At 39.2% G+C, this 17,500-nt stretch overlaps 1 protein-coding gene across 10 annotated transcripts in view; it reads left to right on the top strand.

The window, feature by feature from the left end:
* Window positions 1-17,500, top strand: part of ptk2aa (protein tyrosine kinase 2aa) — a 117,038-nt gene that overhangs the window by 42,868 nt on the left and 56,670 nt on the right. For 9 of the 10 annotated variants that reach the window (XM_067426413.1, XM_067426415.1, XM_067426412.1 and 6 more), the window contains 2 exons: window positions 8,959-9,179; window positions 16,647-16,813. In XM_067426413.1, the coding sequence (XP_067282514.1) occupies window positions 8,959-9,179; window positions 16,647-16,813 (388 nt within the window). Of the gene's footprint in view, window positions 1-4,072; window positions 4,219-8,958; window positions 9,180-16,646; window positions 16,814-17,500 lie in introns of those variants that run through there. The other variant, XM_067426416.1, reaches the window with a different exon arrangement.

Below are 17,500 nucleotides of genomic sequence, written 5' to 3'. Positions count from 1 at the left end.
CTGAGGGCTCAGTTGATGATGGGCTTTAATGCTGTGTGTGTGTGTGTGTGTGTGTGTGTGTGTGTGTGTGTGTGTGTGTGTGTGTGTGTTCAGAGTGATTTGTGTTTTGCTTCACTCCTGTAACATGAGATGTTCCCTCTCACTGGGTTTAAATGCATTTGCATGTGCAGTGCAGTGCAGTGTGTGTTAACATGCGGATGATGCCTGCAGTGTGTCGAGAGCAGCTGTGTGTTCAGAGGTCACAGGAGGTCATGTGGATGCTCCTCTCCTCTCCTCCAACTCTCGTCTCTTCTCTTACTAGCATCTTCTGTTGTCTCTTCTTGTCTCGTTTGGACTTGTTTCATCTCATCTCTTCTAGTCTTGTCTCTTCTCTTGTCTGTTCTCTTTTCTTGTCTCATCTCTTCTCGTCTCTTCTCTTTGTGGTCTCTTTTTGTCTCGTTTCTTCTAGTCTCTTCTTGTCTATTCTCTTCTTCACTAGTCTCGTCTCTTCTTATCTCATCTATTCTTTTCTGGTCTCTTCTTCTCTCATCTCTCATTTTTCTTGTCTATTCCCTTTTGTTTTCTTGTCTCGTCTTTTCTTTTCTCTCTTCTTTTCTATTCTTGTCTAGTCTCTTTTTGTCTGGTCTCCTCTCATCTCTTCTAATCTCTTCCGTCTCTTCTCCCTTCTTGTCTTGCCTCTTCTCGTCTCTTTTCCTCTTGTCTCTTCTTTTCTTATCTATTCTCTTGTTGTCTCGTTTTGACTCGTTTTGAATCATCTCTTCTTGTCTTCTCTTCTTGTCTAGTCTCTTCTCGTCTCTTCCTAACTCTTCCCTTTGTCATCTCTTTTGTCGTCTGTTCTTGCCTGTTTCTTCTAGTCTCTTCTTGTCTATTATCTTCGTCATAGTCTTATCTCCTCATCTTATCATATCTCATCTATTCTCTTCTGGTCTCGTCTTGACTCTTCTTTTCTCATCTATTATTTTCTACTCTCATCTCTTATTTTTCTTGTCTATTCTCTTTTCTCGTCTCCACTTTTCGTTTCTCACTTTATGTCTCTTCTCTTCTATTAGTGTCATGTCTCTTCTAGTCTCGTTTCTTCATGTCTCATCTGTCTCTTCTAACTTCTTGTCTCTTGTCTAGTCTCCTCTCGTCTCTTCTTATCTATTCTCTTCTAGTCGTGTTTCTGTCTCATCTCTTCTCACCTGTTTTTTTCTTACGTCTCGTCTCTTCTTTTTTACTTTCTTCTTTGCTCTCAACTCTTCTAGCCTTTTGTTCCACTCTCATCTTTCTCTTTTCTTTCATCTAGTCTCCTCGTCTCGTCTCCTTTGCTTTCATCTCACCTCCTGCGCTCTCGTCTTGGCTCTCCTCTTTCCTCATTTTTGGGTCTCTGTGTCCCTGAACGTGAAGTTCAGCTGAACGTGTTCACTGTTGGTGCATGCTGGGATATCCGTGGGTCTCTCTGAGTGACAGCATGACGTGGTCCGATCGTCTCTGTTCCACCGGATGGCTTCAGCTTGTTAACGGACACTTCCTCATGTTGTCCGACTGCAAACTCAGCATTTTCTTCCGCTCAGACTAGTCTCATGCTGTCAGGAATGACTCATTACTCCTAGATGACGGAAATTCAGTGAAATCTTCATGCAATCGCCTGGAATGACTCACGGAGCACAGTGTGTCGATGTGGTCTTTGGCTGCAGAGCCATTGAATTAGACCGAACCGTGACATTTAAGATTGTGAAGTCATTAGAGATGCTATATTCAGATTCGGCTGCGGTCACTGCAGTCAGATTTGCTCACAGTGTGTGAGGAGATTTCCTCCAGCGTTGCCCATTTTATTCACAATGACAAGCCATTTATGTGCTGCCTTTTATTTTATCATCTTTATTATGGGAAATTAAATTCACCCAGAAATTGCACTCCTGTCATTATTTACTCACCGATAGTCGCTCCAACACCACATACTATACTAATACTAGTGACTTAAAGCAACACTGTGTAACTTTTTTAGTTTATTCTTAGCTAAAAACACTTAGTTCTTTCAAAAATATATGTGCTCATTAATGTATATTTACTTCTTTAAAGTAATAAAGTATTCTTGTAAGTTTATAATATGCCATTGAAAATACATACGGGTGAGGGGTTCGAATGCCGGTCGCCATGTTGCCCCTCCATCTTGAAAGTACAGTAGCCAAAGAGGGACATACCCGTAAAGTCAAGCTTCACCTTTCGCGTTTTAACACTCGATGGCACCGTATCGAATGTGAAGAGGGGGATAGCCATGTTAATCTTGGACTAAATCGGCCACCGTAGGAGTTAAAACGAAATCGGAATTGAGAGGAACAGAAACTATTATTCACTGGATGGTCCTTTTCATCACTAGATGGGGAAAATATCACACAGTGTAGCTTTAAGGAAAATCACAAGCAATTTGTTGAGCCAACAAATATTAATAATATTCAATGCATGCCACATTTAAAGTATAATTATCTAGTTCAGTCATGAAACTCTTTACATGCAAGGCAATCATCATTACCGCATGGCACAAGCTGATTGGCTCTGCTGATCCTGCAGCCAATGAGATTGCGTGCTCAACATTTTAAAGAGTCTGGTCTGAGTTCTTGTGAACCCTCCACATCCCCAGCTCCACCTGCCTAGATCAGGATTGATGCATGTCTGTTAATGCAGCCTGCCAAAACTAAATACATTAACATTACCTTGTGCAATAACATGCTAAAACTATTCAGAGAGTTGCCATGATTAACTATGAATAGCACTAGAACTACAGTGTGGAAAATGCATCGAAATGCAGAAAAGCATTTTATTAAAATCATTCAATTATATTGTTCAGTATTTTTATTTTGTAATGATTATTTGGAATATGATTGCATTTTTTTGCTTCAAAATATATATATTTTTAGTTTATTTAGCATTTTAAATAGATAATAACTTATATTAAGTTCTTGTTTTATGGTTATGGATTAGTTAAAGGTGGCGTAATGCACACAGTTTCTGCCAATCTCATGTTAATCTTGAGTCCTTCCTTCATATCTCCCAAGAGGCAAAAGACATATACTGTACCGATTCTTTCTGAAAACACCCGAACTTGTGGAGGTGTGCCGTTGCCGGACACACACACACACACACACACACACACACACACACACACACACACACACACACACACACACACACACACACACACACACACACACACACACACACACACACACACACACACACACACACACACACACACACAGAGGGTTATTTGGGAAGCTGAACAAGGTGATATTTCCCTCACACCAGAAACACACTTCTTTAGTGACATTTTCGACTAAAAACACACTGCCAGCGCTGCGGATGGCTCCTGTAACCCGAACTAAGCTTGTTGATGGACAGGACACGCTTTTGCTCTCGCTCTTGGTTGATGTGTGTGTGTGTGTGTGTGTGTGTGTGTGTGTGTGTGTGTGTGTGTGTGTGTGTGTATGCGCATGTTCATCCGGGAGAAGTGCCCTTACAAGGACTTCCGCCCTTTATGACATCATACAGGGCCATACTCGGAAAAAAACTAGTTTGAATCCTGAAGAAATGTATTTAGCACAGAAATACTCTGTCATGCGTCCAACTCATTTTTTAAATATTTTGGCTATGTTTCAATGTGTCTCGTCTCTTCTCAATAAGTGTCAATAAGTCAGAATGCTTGAAATAGCATCAGACCCCCCTTTAGTTAAGTGCATTTTGTTCAAAATACTATTGAAGTAGAAGACTCTAATAAAAAATGAAGAGTCATGTCTCTCATATTGTTGTATGTCGCTGCCTAAGTAGACAGTATACATCAAGCCAGCACACTATTTGAAGCATAGCTTGTACAGTATGTCTCTTTGTCCTATATGAGCCATTCAGTATTAGTGTTCTTTGTTTAAATGGATGTAGGGGTGTGTCCTGTGTTAAGCCACGCCCCCTCACACCTGGACGCCAGGTGAGTCTGAGGGAAATGAGACATCAGTGGTGAACAAGTAAACATGACTCACACATGAGACTGTATGTGAGAGGAAGAGGCTCGACCCGTGTGTGTGTGTGTGGCGGTAAAGCATCAGATATTCCACAACCGCTACAGGCACAGACGTGTGCCGGGGATTTCTGTACGCCGCTCTTCTCCCCTCATGTTCCCCGACAGAGATGGATGCCTATCGCAGGACTTTGCTGTACCGTGTGTTTGCTGGCCGTTTCTACTCACAGGTAGGACTGTCATGTCCACGGGCCGCTCTTATGCTCATTGTTTGTAATTTGGCTTTAGAGAGACCTCTTGGTAATGTTCAGATTTACTAAGTCAGTCATGCGTTAGGTGGACTTCCTTCCGACATTTTTAATTCATTGATCTATTTGTTTTAACTTGTAGTAAGAGTTTAGTGAGTTACTTTGGTGTCTAAATTTGTCTTCTGAGTGTGTGTGTGATGTTTTGGTGTTTTAGTTGATGATGTATGAAGCAGACAGACTGGAGTGTTTTTGGATGGTGTCAGTGTCTGTGTGTGTGTGTGTGTGTGTGTATTTCAGATCTCTGTCATACGTGCCTCTGTGGGTGTAACTGCTCATTCACTGACGCTTTGATATGTGTGTGTGTGTGTGTGTGTGTGTGTGTGTGTGTGTGTGTGTGTGTGTGTGTGTGTGTGTGTGTGTGTGTGTGTGTGTGCCTTTCAAGAACATGTCTGGCTCATATTTCACCCCCAAACTAAAAGAAAGCCTTGATATGTGTTAAGGAAGTGAAGCCAATAATAAGAAGCTCCTTTCACCAGCAGAATGAATCTCATGACAGCCATTATGATTTAATTGCATTGTGACATTATTTTCATGGCAGTTCTCATTACTGTAACGAGGTTTCCGCAGGTCTTAATAAAGTCTTAAATTGACCTTCCATAATTTAAGGCCTTAATAATGTCATTAAATTAAGCCCCCATGATTTCTGTGATGCAGAAAACGCGGACAGAATTGCAGAATCCATTCATAAAAATTTGTAAAATGTGGAATGTCATAGAATTTGTCAAATTTCAGCACACTTAAAGGGACAGTTCACCCAAATGTTTTTATTCTGTCATCATTTACTCTCCCTCATGTCGTTCCAAACCCATTAGACGTTCGTTCATTGCATAAAATGATCAAATCTCTTCAGATTTTTTTTTTTTAAGTTTCAATGGAAGTTGCTTAGATGTCAATGGAGGGACAGAAATCTCTCAGATTTCATGAAAAATATATTTATTTGTGTTCCGAAAATGAATGAAAGTCAGTAAAATTTCCAGAAAAAAAATACTGGATTTTTCATAGGGCCCTAAATTAAATTGCATACACTTCACTTCCATAGGATTTTTGTTTTCCAGTACATATTCTAAACATCCTTAACTCAAAATACATTTACTTGACATGCCAAGAAATAATTAAGGGCCCTATCATACACCCGGTGCAATGCGACTGCAATGTCTTTGGCTAGTTTCAGTCCAATCCATGTTTTTTTAAAATCCACGTGTCATCTTTTCCCCCATGGGCGTCTGGTCTGAACCAGGAGTGTTCAGGAGCATTGTTGGAGCGTTGCCATTTTAAAGAACTGAAAACCACTGACCACTGACCAACACAAACCTGCTCTATGTCAACAGCGCAGTATTTTTTGTGTTATTTAAAGGGTGTGTTAGGAATATGAGCATATAGGCAGATGCACAACGTACATACACTCTGCTTATTAAAAATAAAAGGATTCTGTTCAGTCTTTCCGGTCACGTAAATAGTGAATCTGCTAAGGTCTGAGCAAAACTGGCTTTTAAAGGGAATGGGAGATGAGACTCTGATTGGTTTATTGCACATTACGCCCAAAACACACTCATGACTCATTAAGAGACGAGGGACAACCCTTTTAGACCATGCATCTGGCACGCCGAACATTATTTCTGTTGTGAAACTAGCAAAAGTGGATTCTGATACGATTCTACATCGTATGCTCAGATTGTTAAAATAGAGCCCAGAATCTTGTTTTTCTTATTGTCGTGTGGCTGATATTTATTCTTGTTTTAATCATAAAATTGCTTTTACAAGATAACTGGATTTCTTATATCAAACTTTAGGCAATTTTTTGTAAAATTAATTATAACGATCTGTTGGAAATTGTATTTTCAAACTTGTGACTTTTCAAAGTTCTTTTGAAAGCGACACTTTCAAAAGAAGTGTTGCTAATAAAACAACAAAATACAATTGTGTGCTTAGACATTTACATTTAGAGGACATATTGACGTGTGATGTTTATAAAATGATCAGTTTAAAGGTGCACTATGTAGTATTTTTGCAGTAAAATATCCAAAATCCACTAGGCCGGTGTTATATATTTTGTTCAGTTGAGTACTTACGATATCCCAAATGTTTCCAACTATTTGTAAATTGTGAGAAAATTGCTATTTTAACTAAGGGCCGGGACGTGTCAGCATAGCGTTTGAGGGAGTCGCCTGTCAATCGCGTCATATCTGCGCTACCCTCGGTTTCGGCTTTTATTTGGCAGGAGCGCTTTACTCTTAGCAGTGTGAACAAGTGAACGCACGGAGTAACGTCATAACATCGTTTTCAACACACTTAAATGTATCTAATATGATAAACAGAGCTGCATTACCTCATAATCATAACCGGAAGAGCCGATCAGTGCAGGCGCCCTGCGACTGTGTCCCGTCCCGTCATAATAAAAGTCCCGGTGTTCGCGAGTCGTGTGTTTGTATAACAATCGCTCCAGCAGCCGTGCTCAGCTCCACAACACTCGGTCCTGCTCTGCTTTAGACTACAGTAACGTTAATAACCGCATCCATGAACGTGATTACTACATGAGTCCTATTTTCCACCGGCTGTGAGGTGAAGACCACATGTCCCAAGACGCTGCGCTCACACTTGGCGTCATCAAACTACACCTTTGTTTTGAAATGCGCCCTCTAGTGGACGGAAAGTTGCATAGTGCACCTTTAACTGGTCTTAAAAGGGTCTTACATTTACCTTCAGAAAACCTTCAGATGTGACCGTTTTATGTGTCCAGGTAGATGTGATCCTTGATAGCTGATGATTGTCAGAAGTTTATCATTAATAAATCACACTGCATTCGTTTATCTAGGCCAGAATTGATATCTCTATAGAAATAATGGTGACCTGACACGACTCTTCCTCTCTGGACAAAAGGAACTTTTTGTAAGAATCAGCATAAAAATAAATGTATCCGTAAGGCTCTGTTTTCATGAAACAGGACTTAAATCAGAAGTTCATCCATCTAAAACAAAAACACCTTTAAAACACCTTTAAAAGCATGTTTTGCTCAAATATTCAAGGCTTCGCCAACATTTGTGCTCTCCTGCTGCACTTTCATTGTAAATGTGTTTCCCAAGGAATGGATGACTGAATTATTATTGGTAAATGACAGCAATGATCAGTATTAGAGTGGTTTATCATTTGTTACTACTTTTCATGTTCAACTAATGGAAAACACTTGTGTGTGTGTGTGTGTGTGTGTGTGTGTGTGTGTGTGTGTGTGTGTGTTCTTGTTCGTTTGTTTATCTTTGTTGTGGGTGTGTGTTTCATATTTGTAATGGTGATAAGGGGCAGATAAGCGGACGTCTGGGATTGTAGGAATTCTGCTGATGGGAAAGTGCTGCGATCTGCTAAAAAATATCAGCCCTTCCCAGCATGCAACTGTCTTGCCTGTGTCGTCCTGGGGTTTAATGTATGAATGGGTTTTAGCTGGTTAGTTTAATGTCGAGTGTCGAGTCGACCACCCAAACCAGCTTCATCCAGCTGGAAAGATGTCTGTTCTTTAGGCTGACGTGTTAAACCATGAATGAGCCTCGTCTGGTAACCCTGATGTAACCACGAGCAGATAAATGGAAATGGTTTTGCTCTTCATCTGCGAGGTGTCTGGCAATTCATCTGCTCCTGCATTACGCCTCTCTCTTCATTTCATGAGGAAATTCATCATGTTGTTCGCGCTTCGCCATATTTCGCTGTCTGGCTCTCGAACCGCTTCACACACAGAGGAAGCCCTCAGATTAAATCAGACGTGTGAGAAATGGTGGGATGCTGTTGGTTTGAGTTTATAGTATAAGTCTTTGAGTTTGGAAGCAATGTCTGTTTTCATTGTGTGTAATTGGTGTGTAAGGCTAAAATAGGGCTGCACAATTTAAGGGGAAAAAAATGATGATTGCTTTTTAAAATGCTTTTTTCCAGGTTTGTGGTGCTTGTTTATATCCGCGTTATTAAAGTATCATTAAGATACTATTATAGTTTTTATTAATATTTTGAATTAGTTTTATATATATAGTATATTGTATTGAAAGAGTTTGTAATTTTGTGGTGTTTTTTACAATTTGTATTAGTTTTAGTAGTTTTTTTTTTTACATGTCCATATAGTTTTTAATTTTTATTCAAATTTTAGTTATTTTACTTTATCAAATTGAACTAAATTAAATTAAGACATGTTTCATGGGAAACTAGATGCATTTTATTAGTTTATTTTAATAACCCTGGTTTCTAGGGCAGCTCAGTACATTTGATTATTATTATTATTAATAAATAAAAATATTAAATAAAATATTAAACAAGTAATATTACCAATATTCAATAAAATATCTGTTTTTTTTTTTTTTAATAATAATGATACTTCAGTACAACTTTAAAATGATAATACTAATATTTGTGCCGTCTCATTTTCTTTATTGTGTAAAATGAACCATCAAGCTTTTTTTGGCATTAAACCACAGGTCTTTTATTGTGGATAAGCGCTTCTTATTGGTGTTGCATGTTGCGTTATAAGTGACCCAAACAGATGCAGAGATGAGATCACATGGAGAAACATTTACTGTGAAATTAGCTTCAGTGCTGCGCTTCACTCTGAAACATGCAGTGGATATGTTTATTGTATTTTTATGACAAAATGACCCTAACCGGTTTCTCCTCCATCTTGTTTCTGTACAGAATATGACAGACACTTAGCGCACGGCAAAGGCATGGCGACGGCATACCTGGAGCCCAACCCGAGCTTCCCCCTGGGCGGCGGGGCCAAGGCCCGTCTGAGTGCGGGGACGGAGCGGGCCCCCGGGGCCCCTGACAGGGTCCTGAAGGTCTTCCATCATTTCGAGAGCAACAGCGAGCACAGCACCTGCAACATCCGGCATGGAGATGCAACTGACGTCAGGGTAAGAGAAAGCTCAAGGTCACACAACTTCTGTTTAGTGTCTTACTTTAGTGTATCACTGTAGCTTTTAGAACCAGTTTCTGAGGTTTTACATGGTTTCTAGGTGGTCCAAGTTGACCATTATCCGCCCTGAGCCGGTCTAAATAGTTATTTATATATATTAGGGATGCAACAATACGGTTAGTCCACGGTTCAATACATACCTCGGTTTTTTACCACGGTTTTCGGTTCGGTTCGTTTTTTTGCTATTCTATTCTTAGGCGACAGGAACAGAAAGAGGTTAAGGAGAAAATGTTTATTGCAATACTCTTTCTTTATTTTACTTAAAAGACTTGAAAAACCTTACTTAAACTTAAAACTTTACTTAAAAAAAAACCCTTGTACACATTCCTAGTGTATTGTATAATATAAAATAAATATATATAAAGATTAACAGTGGCAGCTCAGAGATGTACAGTAGCATTTAAGTATGAAATTGAATGAATGTAGGCTAAAATTAAAACTAAAGTCTTCAATATACATTGATTGAAAGTTACTGTATTATTAATTTTTTCTATTTTAATACCTCTAATACCTCTATAATTTTAGAGGTGAACTGTCCCTTTGAGGACAAGCGTTCACGATCACTAGTCTGCGCTGCTAAGACCGACTTGCATCATAGACACGCGATTTTACGTTCACTTTTGTTTGACAGTATTAGCGCAGTAAGACTACTTAGTCCAGTAATCACGTGTCTGACAGGCGCGCGCGCTCAGTGCATGTAAAACGCGAATGAGATGTTCAACCGGCAAATAAACGCGGCTAAACACCCACTAACTTGATATGACTGGATATTTGCAGAGCCGAAATAAACTGAGATAAATATTTCACACAAAGAGAAATAGAAATAATTCATTAAATGCAAAACCGGACAAAACGCAATTCACCAGCGCGTATTGAACCTTGAATGCCGTACCAAACGGTTCAATATTATATTGAGTATTGTGGCATCCCTATCCCTAATATATATATACTCAAACCACCTAGGATAGGGATGCCACAATACTCAATATAATATTGAACCGTTTGGTACGGCATTCACGGTTCAATACGCGCTGGTGAATTGCGTTTTTTCCGGTTTTGCATTTAATGAATTATTTCTATTTCTCTTTGTTTGAAATATTTATCTCAGTTTATTTCGGCTTTGCAAATATCCAGTCATATCAAGTTAGTGGGTGTTTAGCCGTGTTTATTTGCCGGTTGAACATCTCATTCGCGTTTTACATGCACTGAGCGCAATAATATATATATATATTATTTGAATGCTTAATGTTTATAAATGTAAAAAAAATATATATATATATATATATATATATATATATATATATATATATATATATATATATATATATATATATATATTAACAAATATATATTATTCAAATATTAGTAGCTGTAAAAAAAACATATAGCTGTTAGAATCTCTTTTTCATACTAACTTTTTCATATAAAATCCTGATAAAACCGGTTCCTGAGGGTTTTATGTGGTTTCCAGGTGGTTTGAGTTGGTCATTTGAGTCATTCGCTGCTCTGAGCAGGTCTTGATGATTGTTTGGTTGAACTTTTTTTTGTTTTTAATCAGTTTGACTGGCTTTGTTTAAAGGATTAGTTTCACTTCAAAACATTTCCTGATATTTACTCGAAAATAGAAAATGTCCGATGGTTTGTCTAGATCAGACCCTATTCCTCTGGGATCTTGCTGAAGCTCTTCCTCTGAAAAATGTACTTTCGACTGAAGAATGAAAGACATGAACATCTTGGATGAGATGAGGCGAGTAAATTATCAGGAAACGTTCATTGTGAAGTGAACTTATCCTTTAAGGTTTCCAGAGGAAGTAGACCACCTGGAACCGGCTGCCATGCAGCATAAGTGTTTTTCCGCTTTATTGACAGTCTTTTGATTTGTGCAGGATGAGTTTGTGGAGGATGAGTTTGGTGATAAACAAATGAAGCTTCAAAGTTTGCGGGCTTCCATCCATTTATGTGCCTGTGTGTGTTCAGGCATGCAAATGTGACTCCTCAGGAAGTACACGAGCCCTTCCGAAGCTCAGCTTTCACCGAAAGGCTTAATTTCCCTGCTGGAATTGAATTAATTTCAGTCTCAGAGGAGAAAGAGTCGAGTTGGACGGCTCTGTTAGAGACGCAGTGGTTGTATTGATCGGTGTCTTTAAATCCACAGGCAGATTAAACGCGCTGGTCCTCTTGATCGGACGGTCTCTGGTGACATCTCATGTTTCTAACTGACCCGCCCTGGCTTAGTGTGTGATCATTTCAACGTCAACCAAAGACATTTCAGTGCATGTTAAGGCAATGCACTACAAACAGAACCATTGTTTTTTCATCCACTGGTCAAAAACGTTATTTTTGTGGAAATATGGGTAAATGTAATATTTTGCCACGTTCATCTGTGGTGTCTTAAACCAAAGAACAAAGTGTTTGTCTTCCGATCCTTGAGAACATGTGGAGGTCTGGCTGAGGTCCAGATTAAACAAGCCTGAAGCTCAGAAAGCACTTGTGTGGTTTAATCGTGACAGAAGTGGCCATTTCTAATGCAGGACTCCGGGGCTCTTATCTGTTCAAGCTTTAACACAGATGTTCAGATTTCCAGCAGCAGGGATTTTATTTCTCACAGAGTTAAATGAGGAATATTTTGCGGCATGAGAAAACTGCTCGAATCACACGGCAGTGGAAGAACGAATTGAGAATCAAAAAACATCATTTATGATGAGAATCACTTGCTTATTTTAGAGAAGGAAAAACTTTGTGTATGTTTTGCTTTCATTATTTGTCAGTTGCTTTGGGCATCTGCTTAGTGAATAAATGAATATGTATATAAATTGAATGCATTAGCATTCAGAGCTAAATATAAAATAATGAAGCAGCATCTGAAGAGCAACGTCTAATTGACAATTTGCATGCAAACGATTTGTGATGCTAATGATGCTGAGCAGCAAATGACATTTTAAACCATTGCTGATCACTCAGAAATGAATGCAGAAATGTGTTTTAAGTCATTTTAGAGAAAAGTTTCTGATTTATAATGCATGTGAATTCCTTCAAGTTGTTTTGATTATGCTAAGAAATACAATGCAGTGTTTTAAGCCTGTAATGAATTAAACTGGATTTATTATTTTAAAATCCGTGTCAGTTTTTAAGCTGTAAAGCATGCTAACGTATCATATAGTTGAGCTTTGGCTGGTTGATTTCAGATGCTGGGATTATCTTATTAAACTCTGCTAAACGAAGCACTTTAATTATTCTAATGAGAGATTTGTTGTTGGATTAACAGGCCGATTGCAACAAGCTTGTCATCCATTTTAACTCGACTTCGCTCACGTCTCCTGTATATTCAAGAGGTCGACTAGATCATTGCAAAATGGATGTTCATTTAAATTTCATGTGCATTGTTTTTTTCATGTGATATGCATTAGTAAATAGTGGCAAGTGCTTGAGTTGATCTTTATGATTCATGAGTCTCTTTTCCTGGTATAAAGCTGCGATCTTACAGAAAGCGCATGTTAGAGCCGGAAAAAGTATGCAGTGGGAAATCCAGCTCTGTTATTCCCGCACACCAGCGGTTGGCCAAACCCACAGTCGTAATGTGAAGGCCACGTGTAGACGGCCGTTCCAGCTGGCCTGTGATCTGTTTATATGTCATGTCCTGCTGGTAAAACCCAACACTGAGCTGGCCTGACACTAGCCAACCTCTCCTTCCTATCAGGTCCTGTCAGGCCCGGATCTCGCTCACCTGAGCGTGCCGTCGTAAATATGCGGTGTTTTGGCTGGAGTGCCAGCGTGAGTTTCTCGGCCTGGCGAAAAGCATGATCTACTCTGTGAAGAGCTCTATAGTGTCTGTACTGTATTTGTGTCAGGGCTGTCAGACCAGCGTCTGATGTGGAGGGAGATGAGGGACACTGTCTGGGTGCGATGCTGTTTCGTCTGGCTTTTTTTAAAGGTTATTTAGTCTGTACAGAGACGCAGTTAAAAGTACTTATATATATATATGACATAAGGTTGTGCATTTTATGTAATATTCATCTGATGTCATAACTCGTATATTGGCCAAAGCTGTGTGTTTTATAATCTTAGGCCCCATTTATCCTGAATGGTTCAAGTGACCCAATTCCGATTTTTTCCTCTCATGTGGCACAGATCGGATATGACATGTGAACGTGGAAGCAGGAAAAAAACAAACGCATTAATTCCGATATCCTCAGATCGGATTGAGGCCTCGCTCTTATGTGGTAATAAATCCGATATGATGCAGATACGTGCATTAGCGTCCGCCATATAAGCGGACAGATCGGATATTCCCCAGTAAATGCGAGTCGTACGTCATTGAAAAAAGGACGGAGGCGAAGGACGTCAACTCAGGTGGACACGAACTGCCAGTGTTGCCAAATCCGTGGTTTTCATGCGTAATTGGGCTACTTTAACACAGTTTTGAGTTGCAATTGGACGGGTTTTGTTGTGAAAACCTGGCAACCCTGTCAAGGGCTCTCCTCTTTTCTCCGCCTTAAGAGAGAAATGTTTTGCCGACCTTTAAAGATGTGTGGAACAGTGCAGACAGCAAAACATTGTGCACTCATTTTGTCTGCGTCCATTGCATATCGCGCTGTTTTACTTCCTTTCACCGGTTAAGAACGTCTTGGGCTGTCTCGCCAGTGTACAGTGTAAATGCAAATATCAGATACGGGTCGCTTTTGAAAAGATGATGTAAGCGGGTCGTCAAAAAAATCGGATTTAGTCACCAAATCGGAATTGTGCATCAAGACCTGCAGTGTGAATGTGGCCTAAGTTTCACTTATCTTTAATTTTTAATGCTAGTGGAACATATTAATTTGTTTTGCACTGATTTCACATTTCATTGGTTACTAATGATATAATTATGAATTAATAATAATATTATATTTTTGTTAGCATCCATCCAAGTTCTAAATGATCATTTAAAATAAATAAATAAATAAATTATCACACAAACAAGATTTGAAATTGTACAAATTTATATTTGTACAAAATGATTTTTTTTTTTCAGATTTCTTTGTTACCAAAAACAATTAATAGTTTTATTTCCAGTGAACATTAACATCACTGATTACAGTCATATTCAATACAATTCTATTTAATGTGTTTTATTTATTAATTTATTTTTTATTTTTTGCAATTATACATTTATTTTTAAATAAATTTATAGTAAATAAAAAATAACTTTACAATTGACATATAAAATGTATAATATTATGAACTTTTCTGTGAAAGTTACTCATAACTAAAAAGTGATTGTGGTGAACATTAGGCTGTTATTAATCTTATTTATTGAACTGCATTGCATCTGATTTTGTCATTAGTTTAGCAGCCTCACAGAACCAGTGTATTATTCTGCTCTTATGTGATCATGTAATCCATTTAGTGTGTAACCCCAGTGAGTCACAAAACACTGTCCGTTTCAGTGTGTGTGTGTGTGTGTGTGTGTGTGTGTGTGTGTGTGTGTGTGTGTGTGTGTGTGTGTGTGTCCTCGATCAGTGAGGCCTGCAGCAGTGCCATGGCAACCACCCAGCTTCCGTGTCGAGCACAGCACCATGTCATCTGAGCCCGTGTCATGTGTGGGTCAATGACGCTTGTTTTTAAGTTATTCAAATATATATTACATATGCAATTCCTCTATGATTAAAATATTTTGATTTTTTTATATATTTGTGGGGTTTAAAGTAAAACACATCAGCAGTTTTGATTTAAACATTATTATTAGTATATGGAATAACTCTTGCCAATCAAGTCATGTGACAGAAATATTAGAGGACGTTACATCACAAACAAATCTTAAAATATAAGACTACATTAAAAAAATCAAAGCTACACGTGTATTCAAAGTAATGAGTCTTTAAAGGCCCACTGAAGTGCCTTGAAACACGCTGCATTATTCAATGTGTTGACGTAATTTCCTCTGAAACGGCTCCAGCTGTTAGCAGCTCCTCCCCTTTTTTGAAACAGCCAATAGCGTTTCGTTAATATACAGTTTGACTAGAGCGCAAGAGCGGATCTTTCTCTGTTTGGTAAAGCCAGTTTCCTCTAACACTGTTTATCATCATAATCTCCTCCATATCGCTTTGAAATGCAGCATTCTGTGCCGAATTCAAATGAGGCGATGTGATTGTTGTCTGCGCCAACTCGCGCATATGATCCGCGCTGCGCTCTCGTGTCTGTAGTCTAACTTTAGACCCGAGCCGTTTGTGTGTGTGTGTGTGTGTGTGTGTGTGTGTGTGTGTGTGTGTGTGTGTGTGTGTGTGCGCTGCTGCGGTGCGTGAAACTAACGTGAAAACAGACTTTATTCGCCTCAAATGAAAGCATATTTACACTGAATCGATTCCTATATATTGAATTATCACATATATAGTGTGCTCTGTGCCTTTCACCATGTAGAAATTAGTAAATGTGTGTTAACTCCTGACCGATTTCAGCCGCCGCTTTAGCAGTGTAGGGGGCGGGCTTTAGATTCTAGAGAGCATTCTGATTGGACAGAAGATTTGACGAGAAAGTGAAGTCTGCGATCATGTCACCAAAATCTGGGATTCGTTTTAACATTAGTGGGAGACTGTAAATTTTGAATGCTTATATCTCCTAAATGCAAATTTTGTCATAATTTTGGAACATACACCAGCTTATTCATAACTTTAAGGCTAACACAGTCATACTAAAAGCTAAAAAAAACTTAAATTTTGATTTCAGTGGAGCTTTAAGTGTCTTCTGCTCACCAAGGCTGCATTTTTGATTAAAAAATACAGTAAAATCAGTAAATTTGTGAAATATTATTACTATTTTAAAGAACTGTCTTCAATGTGAATATACAGTAAAGTGTAATTTATTCCTGTGACCAAAGGTGAATTTATCATCATTACTCCAGTCTTCAGTGTCACATGATCCTTCACTAATCATTCTCAGATGAGGATTGGATGACCAATAAACATTTATGTTTTTTATCAGTGTTGAAAAGAGTTGTGCTGCTCATATTGTTGTGGAAACTGGGATACATTTTTTCAGGATTCTCTGATGAATAGAAAGTTCAAAAGAGCAGCGTTTATCTGAAATGGAATCTTTTGTAACATTATAAATGTCACTTTACTGACACTTGTGATCATTTTAATGCATCCTTGATGAATAAAGGCGTTAATCTTACTGACCTCAAACTCTTGAACGCAGGTGTGGTTTTGATTGGTGTCTCTGACCCGCTGCGTTTCTAGTGTGTGTCGGGGATATTCAGTCTCATGAAGGTTGAGGTGGATTTATCAGGATCCAGGTCGCATCCATTATGCTCTAATCATCTAATAACAGCCGCAGGATTTTTACGGTTCTATAAATCAGTTTATATATCGCGGTGTGCCGTGTATTATGGGATTTTTATGACCATGAACTGTGTGTTTTGTGTCTGCAGGGAATTATTCAGAAGATCGTGGACATCCATAAAGTCAAGCACGTGGCTTGTTTCGGGCTGCGCCTCACACGCGTCCCATCAGGAGACATCCACTGGCTCCACCCCGATATGGGCGTGTCCCACGTGAGGGAGAAGTACGAACAGAACCGCCCACAGGACGAATGGAGGTAAAACGTTCACATACATTTAAACAAACTAAGAAAACCTTTAAAGAGATATTTATTAGTATGACATGGATTTCTGCTGGTGTGCTGGTCTTCAGGACGGGTCAGGGTGATCTGCTGGTTTGACTGGGTTTTGGGGGCTTCTCAGCTGGTCAGGTTTGGGAAACCAGAATGTGATTGTTTATGTGCACCATTTTTGGGGTGTTTATAGGCCTGCAAAAGGGTTTCTTCTGAACTGCCAACATGAGAGGCATGTATCTGAATGAGACGAGTGTGTAAGTGTGTGTGTTTGTGTGTGAAAGAGAGTGAGAGAGAGTGTTACTGTGTGTGTTAGTGAGTGTTAGTTAATGAGAGTGTGTGAGTTTGTGGGACTGTTAGGCCTGTCGTGATAGTCAATAAATCAATTAATCGCACAATAAATAAAATGAGCTCGATCATTTTGATCATATGCTTGTTTGTTTTCCTCGTCTCTCTCGTTGACTGCGCACGAGCGCCTCGTTTGGGGCGATGTTTAAACTCGACGTGCAGACCGGGTGCCGGTGTTATGAGCCTCGGGCAGATTCGTCTGGAGCTCGTGCTTCTTCGGTTTCAGAGCCGCATGCAAAGTTACAAAATTTGACGTGCACAGCGCCATGCGAAATGGGGTCTCGCTCTCTCCGCGTTGACGTTATTTTTGCCGTGCGCACCCTT

The sequence above is a fragment of the Pseudorasbora parva genome, chromosome 19 (assembly GCF_024679245.1).
Source record: "Pseudorasbora parva isolate DD20220531a chromosome 19, ASM2467924v1, whole genome shotgun sequence".
Classification (NCBI taxonomy): domain Eukaryota; kingdom Metazoa; phylum Chordata; class Actinopteri; order Cypriniformes; family Gobionidae; genus Pseudorasbora; species Pseudorasbora parva.
Note: the sequence above shows the minus strand (reverse complement) of the source record. Positions and strands in the feature narration are given on the sequence as shown.